This window comes from Lepisosteus platostomus, chromosome 13 (genome assembly GCF_059453375.1).
Source record: "Lepisosteus platostomus isolate fLepPlt1 chromosome 13, fLepPlt1.hap1, whole genome shotgun sequence".
NCBI lineage: Eukaryota > Metazoa > Chordata > Actinopteri > Semionotiformes > Lepisosteidae > Lepisosteus > Lepisosteus platostomus.
In genome coordinates this window covers 3,367,787-3,393,313 of record NC_142623.1, presented here as the reverse complement: position 1 = coordinate 3,393,313, position 25,527 = coordinate 3,367,787, and the positions used below count along the sequence as shown (strand labels likewise).

Here is a 25,527-nt window from a genome sequence, read left to right as displayed (position 1 = left end):
GCCACAGGGACTGTGGGAGCAAACTGGGAGAACCTGGAGGATCCCCACAAGAAATGGGGGGGAACATGCAAACTCCACTCACATGGCACACAGAGAATTGAACCCAGGGCCCCAGTGCAGTCGGTATCTTTGACCCAAACGCATCCTCGCCTCGCAGAGGCTGCCAGACTGGAATATTCCAGCAAGGACTGCTCCATTACGGAGGGGGTGTGACCCTGATCCAAGATCCTGATCTGCAACCCACATCTTTGCATGTGGGCGTCCTCTGGGTACCTCATTTTCAGGATGGACACGGTGTTTGGCATGTAATGTCTCAGCACTGCACTAATGCTGTTTGTGACATCTGAAGGAGATTGGAGATTGTCTCAGTAAAACGTCACATCCCAGTCTGAAGCTTGATCACGCTCTGCATGAGACTATCATACGGCAACACACGTTCCTGTTAGGAAGCAATATGTCATCTTACTGCAGAGGCGCCACAAGTTTCAGTTGAATCAATGGGGCCTATACGCTGGCCATGCAGCTCAAAGAAGTCTTGAGGCTAATCATAAGACTTTATTGATCCCAAAGGGAAATTGAGGGATCAGATTAATCAATTAAATTAAGATCAGACAAGATTACTTTATTAGCCATATACAATTTCTTGAATTAGGAATTGCTCTTTTCGCATACCCCAGCTTGCTCTCCATAGGACACAGGCACACAGACAGAGAGAAGCTTGGGGTCAGCCATTTAGACAGCACCCCTGGAGCAGTTGGGGTTAAGGGCATTGCTCAAGGGCCCAATGGATTAGGATTCCTCTGGCGGCCGTGGGATTTGAACTGGCTACCTTCCAGCCACAGAGCCACCGCCCCGCCCGTTAGGGGTAAATACTTCCTGGTCCCAGTTTTTATGTAAAGGATGTTTGCAGTACATGCAACATGTGAATCACAATTAACTGGATATGTTCAGAATTTATGTCAGTTTCTTCTTCAGGGCAGTGTTTTCTGTTTCACCAAGGAAACACAACATGAAACATCAGAATGCAGATTTTATTTTAATCACACTGGTATATATGCATCTCTCCTGATTCTGGTGCATACTAAGGTATGAAAGACAATTGGTAGATTTTGTAAGTTCCTATAACTGGTCACAACACAAAGAAAACACAAAACAAAGATTGCAACAAGATTTCAATGACATTTTTATTGAACTTTTATTCTCTTACAGTATTTGTAACCCTACATAACCTTTTTCATTTATTTTGTTAATTTCTGTTTCATGTTCATGTATATGTGTATCATGTTCTGTTCGTGTTCACGTCTGAATCTGTCCTCACACTCATTCACATGGTCGGCTGAAGAAGAGTCAGTGTCAAAGCGTCAGTCACAAGCAAGCCAAAATCAAATACAAAAAGAAAATAAAGGACCAAAAAGGGATCTCAGGGTTATCCAGTATAGCATATATCAAATCTGCAGAAACATTTTCTACAGCCCTTTCCAATTCTGTCCTCACTCCCCACCTCATTACAAGTACGTGATCCATCCTGAACCATAAAACTCTGCTCTGTGGCACATATGAAACGTGCATAACTACCCTGTAAACTGAATTGGAATACATACAATAAGTGTTTAAAATATGCAACATAACAGCACAAACACCTTGCATAAAAGCTCTGTAAAGGAAACAGTAAAATAATAACACCAAGACGTATCGGAAATGGAAGCAAGACAGGAAGGAGGGAATTAAAACAGACTCGAAGGATCAGTATATGGATGTGGCTATTTTAAGCTACTGGCTGATCCTGATTTGTGGAATTCATGACCGAAGACAACGAACACTTCTGCAGTGTGAGAATACAACTATCAACACATGAAGTTAGTGCTACAACTAGCAACTGGATTTGTTCTTCCAAGTTTCTTGATTGATATGTAAGAAACAAACCTGTGCTTAAAATTCCACCAGATTTGTAGAATATTCCCAACCACTTAAACAAGAAGGGTGGATTTATCCTCTGTCCGCACAAATAGGGGGAGGTTTCTATTGCTATATCTGCATGGTTCATGTTTTCACAGTTTGATTCGGGAGGTCTGTAAGGAGATTTTTTTAACTAGAAATTCAGAAATTCCGCCAGTCAATTTTATCCCATCCTAATCCCAGCTGACTAATGTCAGTAACCCCCACTGACCACCAACATTCAAAGAAGACTGGAAAAAAAAAATCTGCAAAGCTGGTGAACAGACTGTGGAAGTCTAATGACTGACCAGAGGTTCGAAAGCCCAGAAATACTTTGTGCTGACCATTCTGTGACCACAACCACTGAACTGAGACAAAAACCAGAAGAGCTTGCGATCGCTCGACATGGAAGAGCCAAGCAGGTGCTGCCCAAAAACCGTGGCTAACTTCTGCAGCATGCTGCCATGAAAACAGGGAGGTGCACCCTCAGCACGGCAGGTAAGGTTCATACAAAAACAATGACCAAAACTCAGGATACAGATACCATGGCTTCCATCACTAGCAGATCTGAAAACAGTACTACACAATAAATTAGAAAAACAGATCAACCCGACAATTAAATAATTCTGATCCAATATAAAGAATTTAGTGCAAGAACAGTAAAGGACACCACTTTTTTTAAAAAAATGTAGCAGGTAATGTAACTTCATCAGTTAAGCAAATAAAGCAGCAAAGTTTGCACAAACAATTGTGCACATTCAAGTACAAAACAAGAAGTCATAAAGACCAAGAAGATACTCAGACAAACCTTCAGGGACTTTATTGGTCAGATTGGCACTTCAGTGAATAGAGGAGTGCATTACTCTTTTTTGTTCCAAACAATATTCTCACATTCTTCTTGTGGATATGTTTCCTGTTATTTACATCTACAGGTGCAAGTAAACTCTGGCTCGCCAATCCAGTAAAAAGCTCTCGGGCTCCACCCTAAAGCAAAAGGAGATGTTTTTCTCCATTCCTTCTCATTTAGACATTTTTATTAGTAACACACCTGTTGCTTAGTTATTATTTTTACATGCCAGTGTATGGCACTTTCTTGTAGAACTTTTTTTTCCCCCCAAAATACCCAACACCTATAAAAAAAAATCCAAGACCTAGATGTATAAAAACATCTCATTTTCAAACAATTTGGAATATAGCCAATTGACAACGTAGAACTAAAATGTACAAAAACTGTCAATAAAAAAAAATACTGGAATATTAATAGATATTAAAAGGAAAACATGAAGATGGGGAACATTATCACAGGGCTGCAACCCAGCTGCATTTTTGCATAGTTAACAGCCTACACATCTGAGCTTTGAGGGCAGTTACTAAACCAGCAGAAGTGTCTTGTATCTGTGAACAGCAGCAGGACAGAAAAGCAAATGAGAAACTAGATTCTCACAGAAAGCACGCCCAGCTCTGCTGTAACGCACTGTGGGAGCTTTCTGAAAGGATGAGAATGTCTTGCAATATTGAATGATTCACTCTGGATAATCATTCAAACATCACACAGAAGGCAAAGGCAGCTGAACCTCTCTCACAAATATATGCATAGGTACAAATCACACCCTTAAATAACATACATTCATAAACACACACACAAATTTATATACATATGCGCACACACACGACATGCATCCTCTGAAATGTCTTTTATGGTCAGCTAAATCGGCCATTCCTTTTACAAAAGCGTGTTACACTTTTTTAGACTTTTTTTAGAATTTAGTTTTGACTTTCAGTTGCCTCAGATGTTTTAAATTGTGCTTGGAATACAAAGCCAACATAAATTAAGCCTAGTAAAGATACGATAGTGGTACTTTTTCCTGCAAAGAAGAAAACCATTCTTTAGAGCGAGCCCTGAAAAAGTCAGTCCTTCTGCTGCAAACAGAGAACACATGCTACTGCTGTATCTACATCTCTGAAGCGTGTTCACACTCGAAAGGAACAAATTCTCAGTAACTGCACATCCTGATACTTGGGAGCTTACGGTAGATGGCAAAGCTCACAGACCTCTCTAGTACACAAATGTGGAAACAGACCTCTGCCTAGAACACAGCAGGCTGGGACAGTTTGCTTCAGTGGCATTGACTCAGAACAAGGCAAACGAATCCTCCAGCCTGGAGCTGGCCACCAATGAAACTGCCAGAAAACAGGGCCAGGAGCAGATGCATGGAAAACAATGAACCGGCCTGTCAAATCCAGTCCGAGGACTAGTCAATCAGCCCAGCAAGAGAAAAAACTGAACTCAGCTCAGCTTGGGACATGTGCTCTCTCCGTCAGCTGGGCTGTCTTAAATTTGAATAGCTCAGCTCCATGTCCACCTCTTCAGGGCAAGCTTCACGTGAGAAATGGCATCTCAAGACGTGTGTGGAAGACACTAGAAGGGGAGGCCTAAAAGCATGATCTCAACCTCGGCAATCTCCACCTCCCATCACCTGGAAGTCTCTCCGTGAGCTCGGCTGAGGTCCCGGAGACACAACAAGGACCTCCAGGGGAAAAACGCCTCTTAAACCCGAAGATTATTTGGCTGATTCTTAAATATTGCAGCCCCGCCTCAGAGGAACAACAGAAGAACATACATCGCTCCGTGTACCATCAGGTGTGGCAAGAAGGTGAAACTGACCTACTTTGCTTTTATAGCCCTCATTTGGAAAACAAGCTCAATTGCCCAGCAGATGTTCTTTAAATGCTCTTCTGGGTTCTGTTCAAGCCTTGCTCAAAGGACTAGACCGGAACAACCTTTAAGAGCGTTTTGCAGTCGTCACTGTAACACTCACTAATCCAAAGGCAACAATCTGCCGAGTGTGTGGATGAAACAGCAAAACCTCCCGTTATTAGTATTCTTCCCAAAGCCCAACCACCCAGAAAAGAAAATGCTGAATTTATAATACTTAGGATAAAATGCACACAAGGGCATTTGAACCAATCTGGAGTGCATTACAAGATACAAGTGTCAGTTTGAGACAAGAGCAGATTTTGCAAATCTGAAATGCTCGCCTCTGGAAGGGTTTCTCAGTATGAAAAATAAAAGATAGAGAACTGCAGCCCCCAGGGCCCCGTTCAGGAATTTAACAACGTCCTGAACTGTTGTTCAAGCCACCAAGATCACATGTCTTCTCTGTACTCCTGCAGGCTTTAAAAAAAAAATTCCCTTCGGGAGCTGCTCGGGCCTGGGGAGCTGCAAGGTTGAACCCAGTGGAAAACCGAGTGTATAACCAGCCTCGCTCCACCACGAACACTACTCAGTGGCTGCACCTCGCTGCTGAGGCCTGCCACATGCCTAAAGGAGACATCTGCAACGCGGCTCATTGCGTAACCTCCTTTCGTGTACGAAGCGGACGCCGGAGGGAGCTGCCATCAGCTCCGGTGAACGAACGCGGACACTACAATCTCTCCCTCACACGTCTCCAGTCAGTCACAGTGTCACACCCACACCACTCGTCTGCGGTCTGCCTCCCCATCCACGGCAGAGGTAGAGAAAAACGCTTCCATAATCTCAGGGGAGGACAGAAACTGTTCTCCCTCAGCAATTGGAAAAAAAAAAAACGAGTCACAGTATCTTTCGAGGTAATTACATTTTCATTTTTTTTTTAAAAAAAAGCACAAACCACACTTTTGAAATTTGTTTTCCATTTATCAAGATTCTCTCCACCTAAACTCTCCTCTCTTCTCAGACTGAAGAGATTCTCCAATACCCCCAGATATGACGTGGGGTGTGAATTTTTCAGATGCTCCCTCCCACTCCCCTCCGCCAGAAAGAGAGCCCTAGTGCATTTAGTGACAAACTGCTAAAAAAAAAAACATATCTGCCAAAGTTAATAAAACCACGTTCACCTTAATCAACTAGGAGCAACACTAAACTCAAGAGCCCCAGAAACGTGCTCCTTTGGGTCTACATTATGGAAGCTATTTTCTTCTAGTACGATGCAGTAATGGCTAGGTGTGTGAAGTGTCTGCATGTGTGCAGTGGTGTGTGCTTGTGTGTTACATCGGTTCAGCTTTTACTTGTCTTAAATGTTAAGAACTTGTCCCTTGCCAAAGCTTGGATTTAGTCAGCTCATTAACAGAACGAGGAAACAACAACAACAACAACTATGGTAAGTCATGAATTATTTACAGCAAGAGCCTTGTTTTCTTCAAATTCAGACCATCACTGTCAAAACCGAGAAATTCTCCACTGCTTTTCTTGGATGTGCGTTTTCATCTGATGCCTTTAAACCACCTTCTGCAAGTACTTGCAGGCACGTTGTTTCTCTTACAACTTCAATTTACAGCTACTGACTATGCTCCTCTTCCCAATGGACATGCAAATAAGATCTGAACAGATCACAAAAGTTGCCTTACAATAATTTTAGAACAACATTGATGATAAAGTCTTATTCCGTTAACTCTGAAGATCATCAGGAAAAGGAAAACTGAATCCAGCAGCAGGGCACATTTTCCCAGGTAGTGGGGATTACTGAATTTAGCAGGACTTTAATCAGAAATCAGCAGATTGCAAATATGAGTTCACACGAATTCAGTAATAAGAATGAATAACCAGCTGCAATCATAAAAAACATCTTTAATTGTTCATGCGGTAAACTGGGACAACTTTGTGCACTTGTAGCTTAACCTTTTTTATGCCATATTAAGATTATACACAAAGTCATGAGAGAGAAGTTAGTGCTTTCTATTGCAATTACTTCAACATTCAAACACCTGTATCTTATCGAAATTTGGGAGTTTCCTACAAAATTAACTAAGCCGGTCTAATTCAATTTTGAGTCAACACTGCGTTTACTTGTTTTGCCAGACAAAGCTGCGTTGTCCTTTAAGACCACACAGCAGACACCACACCTCTGTGCATTCAAATTGATTTTCTTTTTTGTGCCCAAGTAGCCACTTTTTTCAACCACAAGAAATTCCTTGAAAAGTGCAGAATGTGTGCTGAGAAAAACGCATATTAAATTTCAAAGCAGTTCCAGCTTCTTTCTAGAAACTCTACCGATTCCTTCATTACAAGAACTACAGTTCCCAAGAGTCTGTGAAAGCTTGCACATGCTCCTTGATATCGATTCTGCCGATTGTACCAGCTAACAGAGCAGCAGTATCAAGCGTAACGGAAAACAAAACCCTGCGGACTTCCGAGAGCCAAGAGGAGGAACTACGGCGAAAGTGCACGTGCACCAACTATGAAATTTAATTTCTTCAATTCCCTTAAACACTAGTGCTTTTTCCTGCTCTTCTGCTAAGACAACACCAAGTCAAAAACACACACATTTCATATCTAAATGCAACACGCTGGCTCTGTAAAGTTTTCTTCGAGGTGGCTGACGATTCCATGTGCTCTACACCAAGAATTTGGCAAGGGAGGTAACACAACATCTTATATATTATAACACCATGCGAAAACCCAAAGTCACCCAGCTGACGCTGCCAGGCCTGTGCACCACAGCCTCGTATTTACATTACTCGAATTTGAAAACCGGAAAGCCGAATTTTGACTCTCACAATATATATATTTATATATAAAAAATAAGCTCAGTTTCAGAAATGTACACAATCTGTGGCTATAGCCTGCACAGCACCTGGTAACTCAGGCGGGAACTTTTTTCTTGCATTTTATTTATTGTTAATAATTACACGGCACACAACGTACATTTTATCACTACTTTACCAGCTTTTGGATAGCGGTTAACCTATATATATAGATGCTTTCCTTTCTAATCTTTCACAGGGTAGCCAAGACCCTGCACCCCCCCCAGTACAAACCTGCTGTCCACACCCTTCCTCACACCGTCACTTTCAAGAAAAAAAAGTTAAATTAAACCAAATCAAGTCAAGTCTTTCACCATTTCCCCCCCAAAAAAGGAAAAAAAAGTTTGTTTTTCATTCAGAATCAGTAGCAAAAGAGCAAATGATTTGCCATTGATATTCAGTGCCAAATCTAGGACACGTATTAAGCTACTTCAGAAAGCACAAGGTCTGAAAGTAGGATACTGGCTCCTGGAGTATTAGCAACCGGGCTCACTGCATCTGCTGAACATGGATTTGCCAAAAAAAAATGTTTTGAAAAGATGCCATTTCTTAAAGTGGCTTAAAGAAATTGTAACAAGTACTCAACCCACAGACACCAATTTTCTCTCAACGTCTAGTCTGCCATTACCCCCCGCTTGTCAGGCTGGGGAAAGAGCATCTCTCTTGGAAAAAACTGCCTGGTTTTAATGCTTAGAGTAACTACGCCAAACCTCCCCCAGCCTCAGAGCAGACGTTGTCCCCATCACGGAGCGCCGAGGCCCTCAGGATTAGCTTTGCAACCGAACCCCCCCCCCCCTCTCAGTGGAGAACCGGCACGTGGCGAGACCAGCTTCTCTCACGAGACTCGACTGAAGAGAAAGAAACGGGGCCGCTGTGGGGGCCGCCCGGGGAGGATGGGGTTCCTCGCGGTGCCTCGGCTCTCTGAAAGCAGCGGGCTCAAGCAGCGTGCGCGGGCCGAGGCCCTGGTGGTCTAGGGGTCTGGCAGGGGGAGTGTGCGGGCGCCTCACAGGCCCGGTTGCCCAGCGTAGTGTTTTGGAGAATTATTGAAGTTTGACTTTTGCGGCGGCGGTGGTCTTGTTTGTTTGTTTGTTTGTTTTTTCGCGCGGTTTGGTGTCTCCCCCTCGGCCAGGCGGTCAGAGCTGGAAGCCCTCCATCGGGGCCTCCTGCTGGGGGAAGAGGTACTGCTGCTGGCTCGCGTCCACCTGCGGGGCCAGGCTGGCGTCCTCCTCCTCCACGCCGAAGTAGTGCTCGATCAGGTCGAAGGCCTTCTGGTAGATCTCCTGGTTCTCGTGGCTCTGCAGGAACTCGATCTTGTCCAGCCCTGAGGGGAGAGAGACGTCCCAATTCCAGATCTGCCCAACACCGCAATTTATTATTCTTTCACACAAGTATCGGAGATCTAGTTCATCACGAGGGTTGCTCCTGACTAGATAAGTCTGCAGAACTGCTCACTTGTCAACAAATAAACAGAAGGAGGTGTGCAGCACCGTTTAATTTTTCAGCCAAGTCACCAATTTACTGTTTCTTTGTAAATAAAGGAACAAATACCCCACTTTTTGGCGTAAGACCATCTGCGTTAGTTTTTTTTTTTGAGAGGAAGCAACAACGCATGCTAAAGCCCATATTTCTCGCACAGGGCCCGTAGAGGTTTCTCCAACACGTCGAGGTCACAAGACCAGGTCCAGTAGAGAGGAAGCAGCATGCATAAAACTGTCAGAACCCGAAAGAGCAAGTGCTGATAAGAAGCTGAAGAGGGTGTGCAGGTGTGCAGACATACAGGCAACAAGCAGAAAGACAAACCGACGGACAGAAAAGCAGATTTACAAACAGGCCGCCACCATAAACATCAGAGTCAGTGCCAACATCTGTGCCTGTTCCAGGAAAAGAACAGTCCCGTCACACATGCCACTCCATGAGGAGAGGAAAGAGGAACAGCGGATCGTCATTACCGTAGGCCTCCTCGATCAGGCCGCAGTAGGGGTTGATGCCTGTGCCGTTCTGCTTGGCTTCCTGCTCGCCGAGCCGCAGGATGTTCTCCAGCCCGTTCAGGGCCACCTGAACGATCTTGGAGTCCATGACAGTGAGCAGGTCGCAGAGCGGCTTGATGCAGCCCAGATTCACCAGGTACCTGCGGAGACAGCCACTGTACAACCTGATCTGCTGTGCAAAAGCGCTCGTTCCAAATCGGTCACCCTGCAAAGAGCCAGTATCTGTTGTATGTACGAAATTCAAACTGTACGTAACGTCCCTTGAAATTCAGTCTGTATGAGACCTAAGAAAGACAGCAGATGTCATGCTGTTGTTGATGGAATTAAGGGGCGTGTTGGTTTCGCTTTGCAGCAGCTCACCTGATCTGTTCCGGTGTTCCCCCTGATGTGGCGTTTGTGATCGCCCAGGCAGCCTCTTTTCTCGTGCGGAACTCGGCTTTCTGTAGTATGTCTATCAGCACAGGAAAGATGTTCGCATCTATGACAGCCTGGGATTCAGAAAGAAACAAGCAACCCACTTAGCCTGCATAGCCATTCTGAACACAAGCCACACTCGATTCCTTCAGGGTGTCCGCTTTATGAAATGCAGAAGCAAAACAGCAAGGTAGTGCACCACAATGGGCCTCGAGACTTAATACGTCTGTGCACAGAGTATGACGATGGGGATTGTAAATGACAGCCCTGTATTGCCCTTCAATCTGTATCAGAGAGGCTGGTTACAGTCTTGTCTGCTACCTGTATCTGTGCTCTGTTTCCTGCTGTGATGTTGGAGATGGTCCAGCAGGCTTCTTTACGGATGGACTCCTTGGGGCTGCTCAAGAGGTGCAAGAGACAGGGCAGGGCTGAGCAGTTCAAGACCACCTGCACAACAAAGCACACAAGCAATACGCATGAATCAACAAGACCTTCTCTTCCATTAGCTTGCCTGCCCTCTCGTCTCTTCTAAGTCTAGTGTGCGAGCTGACTTGTTCTTATACCATGACTTTTAAATGGGATCAAAGAGAAAAGAATCCAGCCCTCAACTGGACATAACCTCTCACATGAACAAGTAGTCTGCAAACACCGATTTAACAAACTACAGAACAAACGGTGTTGTCTTATAGAGCTTGGACATCAAAGAAAAAGTAAAATTGCTTAATTACCCCATATTCCCCTGTGTATTGGAAAAAAAGACAAGCCACAGCTCAATGCAGTGTGTGGGAGCCTGGATTCTGAACAATGACTTACCTGTGTCTGGATGTCGTCTCCTGTCACAATATTCCCTACAGCTCTCAGAGCCGGGGAAGCCACTTTGTAGTCCGTGTGCCTTGGGAGAGAAGAGAGCTTGGGAAGATTACTCAGGATTTGCTTAGCAAACATCACAGCCAGTACGTAGGTCTACTAGATACAAAGATCCATCCAGGACAGGCTCACTCTGCCAGCTCTCGAGTGGCTCAGCCGCTAAAGACACTCAAACGCAGATAGAGCTGTATGACACAGGACACGTGGGTTCGAGCCTGGTCATGCGCGCAGCCAACTGTGAGTGGGATTCCTCAAGCTGCGGAGCACCATTGGCTGAGCGATGCTGGGGCAGGGCTTGGTGTAAGTCAGCTCCCGGCAACACAGCGACCCCCTGCTTCTGTGAGGAACAGGCCTCTGTTCCGCTAAAAACACCTCACAAAGTGGTTTATCAGCTGCAGCATTTTACATTCAAACTGCCTTTTGATTCCTTCAAAACTTGTAATTAAGTGCCTTCAAATCGGCGCAAAACGTCCTGTACAGAGCTGTGCCGAATGGCTCCAAGGATGGTGGGGTGGATTACACTTCCCAGTTCTCCCTGCGTGTGGCGACTGGGAGCTGAGACACGCAAAACATTCCACAGCTGAATCCATATGGGGTGGATAAAAAAAAACAATACCTGCAATTTATAGAGTCAAAAAAAGGTACAACTGCGTGTTAGAAATCGTCTTCTCTTTCTGAAAGGGCTCCAGGAAGAGGATGCAGACATTCAGTGAGAATATAGAATGAGATGCAGGTGGATTCAGTTAAACGTGCAGCACTGCTGCAATAAAGAGGGCTGAAAAACTCAAACGCTGTGTCCAACTCTAAATTCCTGAGACCCAAAGCTTAATGTTTTCCCAACAGAAAACGTTCAGGATCTGCTTTAAAACGGACCCTGCTATTTCAGCATCGCTGAAAAGAGAAAGGGAAGGGACTAACCCCACACTGAAAACCAGCAGGCACCCACCTCCTTCAGTTTAGGCCATGACACTAGGGTCTTACCAACTTATCGAACACTCCTATCCAAGGGATACAATTTGAACAATTCAGGTGAAGGATCTTGTTCAGTGTCAAACAGCAATGTCTTGCCTGGAATTCGAACCCACTACCTTCCAGGTGCGAGCCCAGCACCCCACCCACAGTGCCACACTGCTGCCCCGGTCTACAGTGTCCTTCAGTGTCCTCCGATGGCCTATACATAGCAGCAGGAAATGAAGCCCGTCAACGGTGGGCAGCACCTACATCAACAGCTCCACCAGTCTCCTGCACACCCCCGAGTCAATCACGGCCTGGATCTTCTCATTGGGCCCATCGGAGAGGTAGGACAAGGCCCAGCACGCGTCGGCGAGCAAATCCGGGTCGCTGCTGAACAGGAGTCTGGACAGGACCGGCAGACAGGGGGACACCTGGAACACAACAGTCAAGGCGTAACCTTCTCCTCCTACCGCCACCAAGTCCGCTGAAAAGCCGCGACAGGCGACATGCCTTATGCTCATCTTCCGCGGGCGGTTTGCGGGATTAAGGGTCGAACCAAACAGTATGCACCCATATACACAGTTCCAAAAAACAAGAAGCTTTTTATTCTATCCAACCCAACGTCCACTGTGACCAAACTGGGAATCAAATGCTGAAACGAAAGCAGAGCAGTTCAGAACACAAATTCATAACCAACACGGAGCTAGAATAAACCTTTTTGCAGATAAAGATTCTGTTATACGTGGATTTGGATGATCATGGTAAAATTAACCAAAAGTCGATAAAATCAATTTATTTTTAGAAGATCAAGAATGTTTCAGAATTTTAACTACAGCTGCATTTCTAAAGAAATGTGCTTTACTTTTCTTTGATTCTCTGTGACTGATATATATATATACTGCATTAGTCTATAGCAGATATATGGACTAGTGCAACAGGCATTTCTGGGCCAGGCGTACGCCTTTCACTGAGGCACTCTGCAATCCAGAGGAGTGGTCCGGAGAGCAGAGCACAGAGTGTGCCGACAAGCTGCCTTGCAGTGGTCTCACATAGCAGCCAATTAAAGCCTTGCTGTTCACGGCTGGTTACTGTGGAAACCACTAGTGTACGCATGCCTGACCCTAATGGGGAGGGATTGCACAGCAATAAAAGCCCACCCTGGGCTTTCCAAGAAACTCAGCTGGTAAGATGATCATTATAAGACTGCAGGGGTTCGAGTCTGCACTACTGCAATAAGATGGACATAACATGCATCCTTTCCATCAGAGGCCAAGACATATCCAAACACCACCTGATCTAAGTGTGGTGTGTAAGAGCAAGCCCTGTGGTATGCTGGCTGCCTGTGAGTCTGTGGTCTGGCTAAACCAATTGACAACTGCTGCAAGTGCAGAGGGTACACAGGAGGAAGAACAAGATTCCCCATGTGTGTTCGCTGAAAAGCACGTGAACAAAACCCCAATGGGTTGCGTGACAGCATGATAACATACCTTCTCAAAGTCCGGGGGCGGGCTCTTCCCCCTGCACAAGTTAGAGAGGGCCCAGACTGCGTTCCTGGTCATCGTCAGCCGGGTAGATTTGGTCAGCAACCTTAAAGAAGGACAACCAGGGGTCAAACACACCTTCACCCACCACGCCTCATTTCACTGAGAGGTACAGAAGAAGCAGGCAGCATATTTTGACCGTAGTTTCCAAAACCACAACAAATACGACATAGCTACTTGCCAGGCTGAATCATTCAAGTAGGTTTATATCCTGAGTGCATATAATCACAGCAGAAACCGAAGCACTTTTCTTTCCCGACGGCCCATGTACTTACATTAATAGTGGTGGAAGGATGTTGCAGCTCAGGACGTAGTCTCTACACACTGCGCTGTCTCCTGCGATGTTTCCTAGAGCCCACACGGCCTGAAGATGCAGGGAAACTCCGCTTAAGTTTTCAATTCAGTATAACTTTGAATTTCTAATCAATTGGCTAAAGCACAGCTACAGCTATTTCAGCCAGCCAACGCTGAAGAATTACCAGCTGTTGCTAAGATGATGCCCAATGCAGCCAGCACCTCCACAGTGCCCTCGGTACCTAAACCCTTCACAACAAAACCAGCTACAGAAGCCAGAGGTGTGACACCTCTGAGATGTAGAGGCAAGAGTTTTAACGACTGAAATCACTCGATCTCCCGGATCCCCAGAGCACGGTACAGTACGGCGGTGGCTGTTCACCTGTTCCTGCACGTCCTCGAAGTCCGAGTTGAGCAGCTCAATGAAGATGGGCACAGCCCCCGCCTCAATCACGATCTTGGTCTGCTGCGAGGTTCCAGACGCAATATTTGTCAAAGCCCAGGCAGCTTCAAACTGGGGGTGGAGAAGTTACGAAGTCAAATATTAGATAAAAGTTGTATTCCCCCCATGGGTCTGAGGTTAAAGTCACACTGTCCGGTAGATTTTTATTTTGTTCTGAAAAGCTAATAGTTAAATTATGAAAGAATTACGAGGATGATGTATATGGTGTGAACTATATTACCTGCTGGAATGGAGGATCATGTTCAAACACTACCTACCAATTTGTTTTAATGATGAATTTACTTTCCTGAATCATTTAACAATTAATCAATCCATTTTAATCGCTAAAATTATGACTTGTTCTTAATGGGAAACCAGGATCATTATATTCAATGACAGAGGTGCAAAAACTGAACTTTAGAGAACAATCAGATGTACTCTAAGTGGACACAGGGGCCAGAACAGCCCTTTTACTGTCTGTCCTCAAACCTGAAGGAAACCACAAGTGACACCAAATCACACGACAGCCCCACACCTGTAATGTGCAGTTGACACTTTTTTTCAGAAACTCCACAAACCGCTCCACAACCCCCGGTGTGTTGATAACTTCATCGATTGGCGGGTTGGGTTCTGTAAGAGGGCACAAGAAGTGGGAAGAATGAAGGGCAGAGCCCAGGAACACACCGGCTCCTCACATGGCTCGACACGGAGCAGGGCACTGCTGTGTGAGAGGAAGATGGGGCTCCCAGGCCTAGCCCTGGTGACCCCCACAACAGCTGTTTTTTTAGCTAAACAACCACTTAACCTAAACAACAAGGAAGCTTTGCATTTTGTTTCTGATCGCAGGTTGCATGCAGATCTTGAGTTTCTTATGAAACCCTTTAGTAAACAGGTACTTCCTACAGGCTTAGAAACTGAACCCAGAGTTTAAAGTAAAACTAGGTTTAGGTCTATGAAGGGCTGAAGAGCTAAATTATTTAATGCAACACGAAGCAACAGGTTTGTGGGCTCCCAGGACCAGGACTGGGAACCGCAGGTTTCGGTAGTATGAACAAGATACCTTTCGACAGCAGCTTTCTGAATTTCTGAGTTGTTGAGAGCTGGAGCTCAGGGTCCTCTGAAAAGAGCATTTCCACCATGTCTCTTGTGATGACTCCCTCCTGAAACCACACAGAGGACAAGTTCACCCCCAACTAGGGAATGCAACACACAGGTTCATCATACTGGCCAGCGAAGGAGGAGCTGAACAGAAGCCATCTCTTCCCTCTGAACCTCTTCCACATCCTGTTAAAGAGTTGCTTCACCCGGACAATCTCCAGAACCGAACCACTGGTCCAAGTGAAGCCTGCCGGGCACTGCCACTCACCCCAGGTGTGGTGGAGCTGACGAAGGAGTCCATCAGAGGACTGTCGAACACTCCCGCCTCGTCATTCAGCATCTCCACGTTTCTCCTCTTGAAGAGCTGAGGAAAGTGGGAAAAAAAGTCTTGAGATGAAATAATCCGCACTATTAATGTGATGCAACATTTTGTGATGAAAGTATGCCAAGGATTAGCAAATGCGCTACTTTTCTTAGACAGCTGGGCTAATGCACACGTTCACATTAAAATTGTCCATCCCAATTTCTAGTATTCCAATATCAGACCCAACATGCCCTGCAGGATCTGGATAAACCGCTGATCTCATCCCGGATTGTGCCAGGAGACACAGTCTAGGTGAATTTAGAGTCCTACCCAGCCAAGTCCCCAGGTCAGGCCGGACCTTGTGTTGAACTCCTGTTTTGACACGTGGTAAAAGAAAAGAAAGAAACTTGGAATTCAAAGGAAGGCTACCTGCTGTTCTCGTTTCTGTTTTCTCAGCTGGATTCCCTCTTCCTCTCTCCTCCTGCGCATCTCCTCCAGGTTCAGTGCTTTGTTCTTGTACCGGTTCATTCTGTAATTATCTTTCGCGGGACTCGCTGTGGTTTCTGTCAAAAGGCAACAAGGACACAAACGCTCAGACACCTGAAGCCCTCGCCCTGTATTTATAGATTCGCACATTGGATTGAAACAAAAGCAGCTCTGCAGCTGCTAATCTGCAATTTCATGAATCTTTTCACTTACTGATACCCAAAAATCAACACGGCTATTTCATCACCACACTTTTTCACCACATCCATGCAGATCACCTTCCCAGGAATCACCTGTTGTCCAACGTGACGTATCCCTCACGTGGTATTTCCTGCTTTCCAAGGCAGAACGGCGCAGATACGTTCCACAGGTTTATCTTTCAATTCACCCTAATTCCTGTCTCGGTTAGGTTGACCAAAGAATTCCAGGGGGAGAGTAAGAGGAGGCACACTGAGGACAGACGCATGAAGAACAGGGCAGCTGACTGACGGGAGAAGAAACCGCTGCGGTTTCCAGCAAGTGTGAGCCTGCCTGCCTGCAGTCCCGGCCAAGGCCGAGTCACAGCGGGGAAGCTGTATTCACAATAGCTCGCCTGGCCTGTACTTCCAAAAGAAGAGCCCCTCAAATGAATAACGAGGCCCTTTGTTTTATCTGTTCACAAAGTTAAAACAGCATGTGCATTCATCAGAAGTGCCAGAGTCAGTAACTGGAATGTAATATTAATCTGCAGTGAAGTAAGTAAGGGAGATGTGTGAGTGCTATATTCAGCACTGAGCACATCAGCTACAGCAGACAGTGTACTAAGAACAACAGAAAGCAGGAACACCGCGTTCCCTTCTAGACAATCTTTCTAGGAAACACTCAGGACACGCACAAAAGAAGAAGTATGCATCTGTGAGCTGAGGATATGAGGGTATTTCTCAAGAACTGAGCCGGTTTATTCTCTGCACGGTCCTTTCCGATTACAAAAAGCTGTGCCCAATGTAGCTGCCTATCAGAAAGAGGAAGTGGCCCATTGCTTCCAGAATAGAACCCAGACATGGCCAAAGCCATAAAGGCCGTTCTCGTGACAAAAAAAAAAAACTGAACAAAAAAATTGAACTGCCCAAAATATAAACAGTCATTGATGATACTTCTGAGATTTCCTTTCCCTACTTGACAATTGTTACATCTCATATTTGTGACGGATCACAATGTTAAACCCCATACTACACAGCAGCCTGTAGGTCCCTGTGCAGAATCTACCAGGTCAGGGATGTCCCTACATGCACAGGGGTGCAAACTCCTGTTTTTTGCCTTTTTTCTTCATCAAATCCATTTCTATATTATCCCGCAACATATAAAACCTGAAAGTTAAAAAAACAAGGGAAATGTCTGCACCTGAGGAAATAAATATCTAATGTTAAACTGTACCAATCTTAAACGCACTCACAATGGGCTTGAAAGCAAAGCCGAATGCTGTTTCCGGTTGTGACAGGTGACAGGCCTAAACGCTGTTTATCAAGCGCACAGCTAACGTCTGCAAAATCAGTCCTTCGGAGTGTGGAAAAACAAATGTGAAATCCTGACCACTTCACAGCACGTTAGCCTAAAGACTGCTGTAATGACCACAGACAGCACACTGGGCTGAATCACAAGTCAGTCACTTGGCAAAGAGAACAAATAGCTTTATTCACAGATAATCACACGGGATGAGTTGCATAACTCATAACATCACTTTATTAGCGTTCGAGAGCTGGGAATGTCTGGGCTTGATTGATGAGGTTAACATTTAATGCCTAAGCCAGGCTCTCTTTGAAATCAACTCTTCGAGCACAATTTTTTAACAACAACAACAACAACAACTTCATTTTATTAGCCCAATACAATTTCTTGCATTAGGAATTCGTATTTTCGCATACGAGACACACAGACAGGGAGAGAAGCTGGGGGTCAGAACGCAGGGTCAGCTGATGTACAGCGCCCCTGGAGCAGTTGGGGTGAAGGGCCTTGCTCAGGGGCCCAACGGAGTAGGATTCCTCTGCCGGCTGCGGGATTCGAACCGGCAACCTTCCAGCCACAGAGCCACTGCTCTGCCCTTACTCTCGGCGTCCACCCTCAGCTTTAGTGCGGGCAGGCAAACGCCCAGCCAATCGTGAATCATCCGAGGATTGCTCAGAAGAGTGAGGCCAGGTAGCATAGTTACTTTGCAACAGGATTACAAATTTGTGTCTAGGTTACCGTGACTCAAGCAAGAACTTTCACTGATGTCAAACAGACTTACAGAAACAGGTACCACCAAAACCTTAAGCTACGGTACGTGGTACCCTTGTAGTGTAAAAACAAGGAACCTTAACTCCCAGCACCTCTGAAACCTCAACAGACCCACTACTTCAGAATGAAGCTTTTTAATACTCTGCCTTTTTGAAACCAACTCAAATCAGACTCTCTCATGCCACAAGCTTGACAGTGCATTTAAAGAAAGTTGTAAAAGAGGTAAAATGTAGAGATTAGGGTTGTGTGAAATGGAAAAATGTAGAATCTGGAACAGAATTAGACTGTTGTGATACAGGACTTACTTGATCAGTAATCTTTGGACTGACTTCACAGCTGGAGCATACTGTGGCACAGCATGTCTGAACTCAAGGCTGTTCACCACTTTATTTGTTGTAATTAGTTAAAAAAGTGGCATACTCGTCAGAATATTGAACAGCTAGATTTGCTTAAATTAGTGTACTGGATTAGCTAAAACAGAGGGCACCGATTCCTAAGCCTAGGATTTCAGGCAGTCCCCGATTTCTTCTAGTGATGCAATCAACTCTCCCAAGTGCTGAAGAGACCCGAAACCATGAACAGCCTGTGATATCTGATAATCCCAGACTCCAGATGGTAGAGCTGCAGGCTTCAAAAATAAAACGTTATGGCTTCGGTACAGATATTACATGCATATCACTAATTTTAGAAATTATCACGTTATTCTGGCCTTGGGTAACCAGGGATGCCTCCTTGTGTCGAGTTTAACCCAGCTTCAGCGATCCCGTTTTAGTTCTCTGGTCACATGGGCCTTGCAAAAAAAAAAGAGAGAAATGCTCGGCATGTCAGCCTTACTATTCTGGATGAGTGCTCCTGGCTCAGCCTCAGCGGCTCTGCCAGGGGAAGATGCAGGAGCCCTTGAAGCTCCCGCATGGGAGCTGCCAGCTCCTCCACAAGAGGAGGAAGCCCAGCAGGCACACTGTCGGAGGCTCAGTCAAGCAGAGGAGTCCCTGCGGCCTGCCCTGCGCCTGCTTCAAGCGAAAAAACAACAGTACTGATGGGCAGACCGAACGAGCCTCTTGCCCCGAACGCTTCTGTAGCCCGCTCCTGGCTCATGTCACTGCCTGACTGGCCAGGGCTGTGCCAGTGTGCCACCTGAGAACGATGAGCATGAGCAGGCACAGGCCTCATTCCACCCAAAACAGTGACTCCTGCAGGTCTGCAGCCTCTCCAACTGTGCGGCCAGATCAGCTCAGGCCTGAGTCTCCAAAAAGGCCAGTAATCCTTTCGGTTCAAATGCACTGTCTCAGCTCTCCTAAACTGCAGCAGCACCATAAAGAATATTTTAATGCTCTTTCTGCTGAGGTTCTACCATTGATTCATTTCTGCACACGATTCAAGTCAGTGGTTACCGATTATTAATTAGCTTCTGCAGCCACACGCTGCTCGTCTGGAAGACAAACGCTCTTTTTTTGGGGCACACAGCAGAAAGAGGCTAATCTATTTACAGTGCTTTCAATTTGGACTCCCAGCTCATGGCCCTGCATGCTTTATTAGATAATTAGTTAAAGATAATCTGCAGAGCCTGCAGGGTAAAGTACCACAGTTCTTTTGAAATAAACTGTTTACACCAAGAGTTGTGAGAGCAGGGAGCAAGTTGCCCAGCCTGTTCTAGAAGCCAATACCCTGGCTTCTTTCAGGAAATATATGGATGAGATTCTAAAAAAATCTATTAATTGCAAACAACCAGAATCGGCTACATGGGCTGAATGGCCTCCTCTTGTTCCTGATCACTGCCATGTTGTTAAATACGGGCTACGACTATCTCTTTCAGAAAACGCATTCCCTTACATACACCAGAATGTGCACGATCTGACTGAGAAGAAATGTCCTGCCGCAGTGCTTGTAGAACATCAATTTCTGAACTTGCAGGGGAACCTATTATTTACTTACTATAAACAGGACATGCATGGGCTGAAAAGAAATTCAGAGATCTTTAAGAACGGAAATGTGAACGTCCTAAAGCCTGCCCAGAATCCGAGCTGCTCTGGTCAGTTAAATGATCAAATCAGCTCACTAAATTGATCCTTGAAAGGTGACTTCCAACAGGCTGGGCTGTGGTTCTTCAAGAACACGCCTGCCCATCACAGAAATTGCTGAGGGCCTGAGCAGCAGCAGCAGGTCCTGCAGGACAGTGCTTCATATCTGGCAGGAAGAAACCGAGTACCTGGTGTCCTCTAGCAGGGCACGTGAACAGTGCTGCAGACACACACTTGTTCTGCACAAGCTCTGGCAGAAACCAAGTTCTGCCTCAGATTCACAGCCGGCCAAGCAAATCACGGGTGAAGCCAAGCGGAAGAAACGGGTCTGTTTCTGTCACCATTTCTCTGCGGCAATAATTACTGCCTTTTGCCCAGAAGTGCCATCAGACACCCCTTAAAGTGAAAGATCACAGATTTTAAAAAGCTGGACCTAAAACATCCTTTGTTCTCCCTGTGGAAGACATCTGCTGAAAATGTGTTGAGAGAAGCCAGGGTTCCAGACCCCCACAACACAGGCCGTAAAGTGAGTGCTTTCTGTTCGCAGTTTTAAATGTTCTCACAAATCACTCACACCCACCCAACAAAAACGCACAAATTTGCTAGTAGTTGTACAAGCTTATTGTACACACAACACTGCCATAAGAAATCAGTTCTCTCAGACATGCTGTTATGATACTGTCAGACATGCTGTTATGATACAGTAAGAGGCAACTATTAGCTCTTTAATAGAGCTACTAACTACCAAACAAGTTAGATGGGCCTTATACCTCATTAAAGCATTTCCCATGCCTGTAGTTTAACTGTGACCCTTCAGCATGAGCACCTGCATCAGGCCCTGCAATGCACAAGGCCAAGCTAGGAGCTACTGCCTCATTTGCATTTGTTGTCCCATGTACAGACAAACCTGTCAAAACTACTCGTTTTACAAAGGCAGAGGAATGAATTAGAAAAGCAATTTAAAATGGGGCTAGTGCATGACATAAAATGTCATTCTGCAGATGCTAAAGCAGCTTGAGAAAAATTGGGGGTGAACTGGTGAACTGTGCATCAGCAACTAGTCCATTAGTATCACTTACAGCAAGATAACGTTTACATTACAGGTTGATGCAGAGTCAAAGCGGAGTCAATCAGTTGCAGAGATGAAGCTGGACCCAGGAAACCCATCTACCTTATATCCTGGAGCACTTTGCCTCCTGCAGTCTACCAACTTGTCATCCCCACAGGGACTGAGTCAACCAGAACCAGGACTTTCTGATACTGCTGAGCATGTCAGCAGCATCTTTTGATTTTTGAACCGCAGGGTCACATCAGGGAGAAAAAGCTCCTAAAATCTAAACTGGACAAGGCAGGCAATGGTTTGATGCCTTCAACATGCTGCACTTCAAAGCCCTGAAACAATTCGTCTCACAATTTCCTTCTATAAGTTTAAGACACAAAGCCCTGCTAAAAGAGGAAAGAACAGAAGCAAATTCAGGATGGAAGACCGATAACTATAAGCTAACAGGACCATATTCCTGACCAAGCAGCTTTAGGCCTTCATCGAGCAGCTGTGTGAGAGCTGGCAGAAGGGATGCTGTTCCATCACAACAGGACTGAATGACACAAGAAAGATTACAGACAAGAAGGGGCCATTCAGTCCAGCAGGCCAATTGGTAGTTAGCAGCTAACTGGTCCAGGGATCTCGCTCATGTGGCCGTTTCGTGAAAGAAGCCAGGGTATTGTTTTCCCACAACAGGGCTTGTTCCAGGCACCTGTTTTCAGCTCCGGTGGAAAAGTGCCTTGAAAAGAACAGGGAGACACCTACTCTCTGCAAGCTGCTTGGGACCGAAAAACTCAAACTCAGATTAAGATAAAATATATAAAATGTAAGGTGCAACTAAGAGATCTAAAGCAAAACGTCGACTCACTTCAAACTATGCAACTGAGCTGCATGACACAAAAAGTATCGAAGATATAGAAGCACTTGAAAACGATCGCTTCAGAGTTACCAGCAGCAGAGCAGTTAGCAGCTCCGTCTGTTTTTCCATGGATGCTGTGCTCCTGGTCTGGGACACGCTCAGGGAGCTGGGAGGCAGGGCCAGACTGCACACACGGATATCCCAGCGCAGACGGCACCTGCCTGGGCTTCCTTCTCAGGTACGAGATCAAACCGGACAACTTCCTTCCAAACGAGCAAACTCTCCGAGAACCTCCATTCCCTTCCTAAAAGGTTCAGGGGTGACTGCGACCTCTTCCGAAACCGCTAGCAGGAACTGCATCTCCCTCTGGCACTTCGCAATTCAACACCCCACTGTGTTCTCCTAACCTCAGGACAAACGTACAGACGTCCAGTTCATTTTTTAAACACACAATGCTAGATCAGAACCACTGTAATCGGCCAGGAATGAACAATCCAAGGAAGTCTGAAAAGCCATACCAAGAAGAAGGTAATTATTTTTTACACAAAAGACCTAAATTCAGTCAATACATGTGTAAGTGATCAAAAATACAAAATGTTCTATGCGCTGTAAAATGTATGACCCTTAATTTACATTTATTTAAGCTGCTGAGAAAGCAATGCATCACATATATATGCTTGTGACCGATACACTGTGATACCTTCAGCAGCCCCAGACTATTCACTCTGGGTCAGAGCTGTCCAGCAAGTGCCAAGGCCTTTTTGGACTGCCCCATCCTGGTCCTAGAGATCCACACTGCAGCTGAGCCCCTGACCTATGAATCCTTAACTGGACAACAAGTTGCCTGATTGGAACCTCTGCAGGTTTTTTTTATCCTGGTACTCAGAGGTGGTGCTGCACACTGGTGGTTGTGGAGGGGAGTCCCCATTACCTGTAAAGCACTTTGAGTCAGCGAGTCTAGAAAGGCACTATGTAATTGTAAGGAATGACTATTATTATTATTATTAAAGGCTGTAGATTTTACTGACAACTTAATAGTTAAAAGGCAGCCGCATAAATCTTGAGGAACTCCAGAGAAAGAGGTTTTACTTGACCTATCATTAGCTATATTAAAGGAGCGATTACTTGAGTGCTCAGGTGGCAGAAACACTAACGGGTCTGTGGTTCTGCAGGGCCAGAATCGAAACCCCTGGCTTAGAGACGATCAAACCCAGGACACCTCCGCATTTACTGGTCCCTTACGACTCTGACATGCAGTTTATCAAGTACGATGCCGCAGAGGAACAGTTCACGATGAATATCGGGGGCCACCGACTTTCAGAAATGAAGCGTTTCCCAGCTAGGCTGAAGAATATACTCGAGAGAGCTTAAGCACATGAGTCACTGCCTGACTCAAGAGCCTTGTGCAAATATGAATCAGATTCTGCATGAACAAAACAGACCTAAAAACGTGTGAACAGAAACCGACCCGTTTAAGTCAGACAAAGGCAAATTGAATTATATCTGAAAAACCGGGCACAATTAGATCCTTTAAATCAAACTCCATTCTACTTTAGCGATACTGCAAAAAAAAATCTAAATCAAATCGGGAGATGATTCCCTCTTTCTTTAATACAGAGGTTTCAAAAGACAAACTAGAGAGAAACGGCGGTAGGCCTGCCAGTTAAAATGTCGGAAGCCGCCACACCAGCGGTTCACACAAATTTCATGTATGTGGAAATATTGTAATTCTTGAAACGCCGTTTTCGATCCCCTCCCCGCAGTTTCTCATACGACGGAGAGGATATATGAAGAAAAACAAATACTGTGTTGTACATCCTACAGGCCAAAAAAGAAACAAGAAAAAACTTCTGATAATGGAAATCATCGGATTACTAAAAAGCCACAACACGTCTAGTACTAAGACAGTGCATAATGAGCCACTGCTATAAACATCCAAATCAAGATCACGTTTTGTAGGGTTTTTTTTATTATTATTTATGTTACGTACCATGCAGACAGATGGAGTGACACTGTGAGAGTGGGTAATATTAGGGAGCGTTTCTGCAATTTTTCCGCCTATGGCTGCTGTAAAAGGTGTGTTTTTTTTCCGCTCCCCTCCCTTGGAAACAGCCGCACGGCCTCTCCTGAGCTCAGGCCCGTCCACACACGGCCCACACCCGGGAGCCGAGCCGCGCCGCGCCGCGCCACGCCACGGACCCGTCCCCAGACAAAACCTGCCGCTTGAGTCGAAACGGATCCCACGCCCCTGACACAGCGCGTCCCACCCCACCCCTGCCCCGTTTTCCAGCAGAGACAGGGCCGGGGTTTGACAAGCGTGATCTCCCCCCCGCCACCAGCCCGCACGGCTGAGAGAAACTGTGACCGGGGAAATCGGCCCGTCTACCGACGCCCTCTCTCCGCCTGCTCTGCGGGGAGCTACACGTTTTCAACTCACCCATTGCGGCAGATATACGTCCGGTGACAGCCCCCCCGTGTCTCTCTTCTGTCCCGATTTCTGTTAATTTTAATCTCACACCCGCTCTCCCTCCCTTCCAGAATTTGCTGTCCGCAGACAATATGTCGGAAGACGACGGAAGCCCGGAGCAGCCAAATGGCTCGTCGTCGCGTTTTAGAAAGCGGTGGGCGGTTCAGAGCCGGCGATTGCTCGGCGAGGAACTACGCCTGAACAGCTCTGCTGACTGATGCACGCATGCCGATGACAATCCAAGTTGAAGCATTCATTCAGAGCTTCGCAGTTAGATAATAAATGATGCCATACAAATTACTCACACGTACGAGATGAAAAAAACTCTCTCTGAGAGTCAGTCCTTATTTTAACTCCCAAGTAGTAATAATAATAGTAATAATAATAAACTTTATTTTATATAGCGCCTTTAAAGGTGGCTTCTCAAAGCGCTTTATAGAATGACAACAACAATAAATAAAAAGAATACACAAGATAATACACAAGACAGCTAAGGTTCAGCTTGTATTGTTAATTTGTCTGTAGCCAAACAGCAATTGCAATTTATGCGTGTTCTGGCAGTGCCTATCTTGAAAGAGCTGTCAGATCTTGAGTGGGATATTATGGTCAGGATAAGTTGTGTGCAATCCTTCCTTGTCATGTCTTCCTAAACGTTTTTTCAGCAACATTCTCCAAGGATTCAATTGTCTGTCTGACATTACTAAAGAAATTATAAAACCAGCCAACACCTATCCGAGCACCTAAAGAAAACACTCCAAACATGCCAGCTGCACACAGAACGTGCCACTGTCCAGAATCGAACCCAGGACTTGAGAGCTGCGAGGCAATGCCACCATCCCAGAAACAAAGACATTAACCATGTCTAGAACACAAAATTTGTAATGTTGTGTTAATTTCACAGGAACTCATACCTTGATTATTATCAACACAAAATCCAGAGAACTGATTCATTTTCGATGCATTTAAAGCTTAGGCCCCTACATTTCAGCAATCCAGCTGCATC

General features: G+C 45.5%; 1 protein-coding gene across 4 annotated transcripts; it reads right to left on the bottom strand.

Moving 5' to 3' along the window:
• Window positions 1-1,166: 1,166 nt before the first annotated feature.
• kpna6 (karyopherin alpha 6 (importin alpha 7)) lies at window positions 1,167-24,652 on the bottom strand. 4 transcript variants are annotated; one of them, XM_088602593.1, is made up of 14 exons: window positions 24,495-24,652; window positions 15,829-15,962; window positions 15,364-15,459; window positions 15,058-15,157; window positions 14,533-14,627; window positions 13,938-14,069; window positions 13,537-13,625; window positions 13,208-13,307; window positions 11,988-12,151; window positions 10,713-10,791; window positions 10,221-10,346; window positions 9,846-9,973; window positions 9,447-9,640; window positions 1,167-8,818 (listed from the first exon to the last, which is right to left on the bottom strand). In XM_088602593.1, exons 1-14 carry the CDS (start codon window positions 24,496-24,498, stop codon window positions 8,631-8,633), a joined length of 1,629 nt encoding a protein of 542 aa, XP_088458719.1. In that variant the 5' UTR covers window positions 24,499-24,652; the 3' UTR covers window positions 1,167-8,630. The 4 variants fall into 4 exon arrangements, with proteins under 4 accessions (XP_088458719.1, XP_088458720.1, XP_088458721.1 ...); XM_088602594.1 differs by having other exon boundaries at window positions 9,447-9,625; XM_088602595.1 differs by lacking the exon at window positions 24,495-24,652 and adding an exon at window positions 24,048-24,295.
• Window positions 24,653-25,527: the final 875 nt, after the last annotated feature.

Coding starts and splice junctions, on each gene's coding strand:
- kpna6 (XM_088602593.1), bottom strand. Junction 13,308..13,536: donor ATCCTTCCACCACTATTAAT/GTAAGTACATGG, acceptor TCCTTCTTTAAG/GTTGCTGACCAAATCTACCC. Junction 9,974..10,220: donor GAAACAGAGCACAGATACAG/GTAGCAGACAAG, acceptor TCTGAATCCCAG/GCTGTCATAGATGCGAACAT.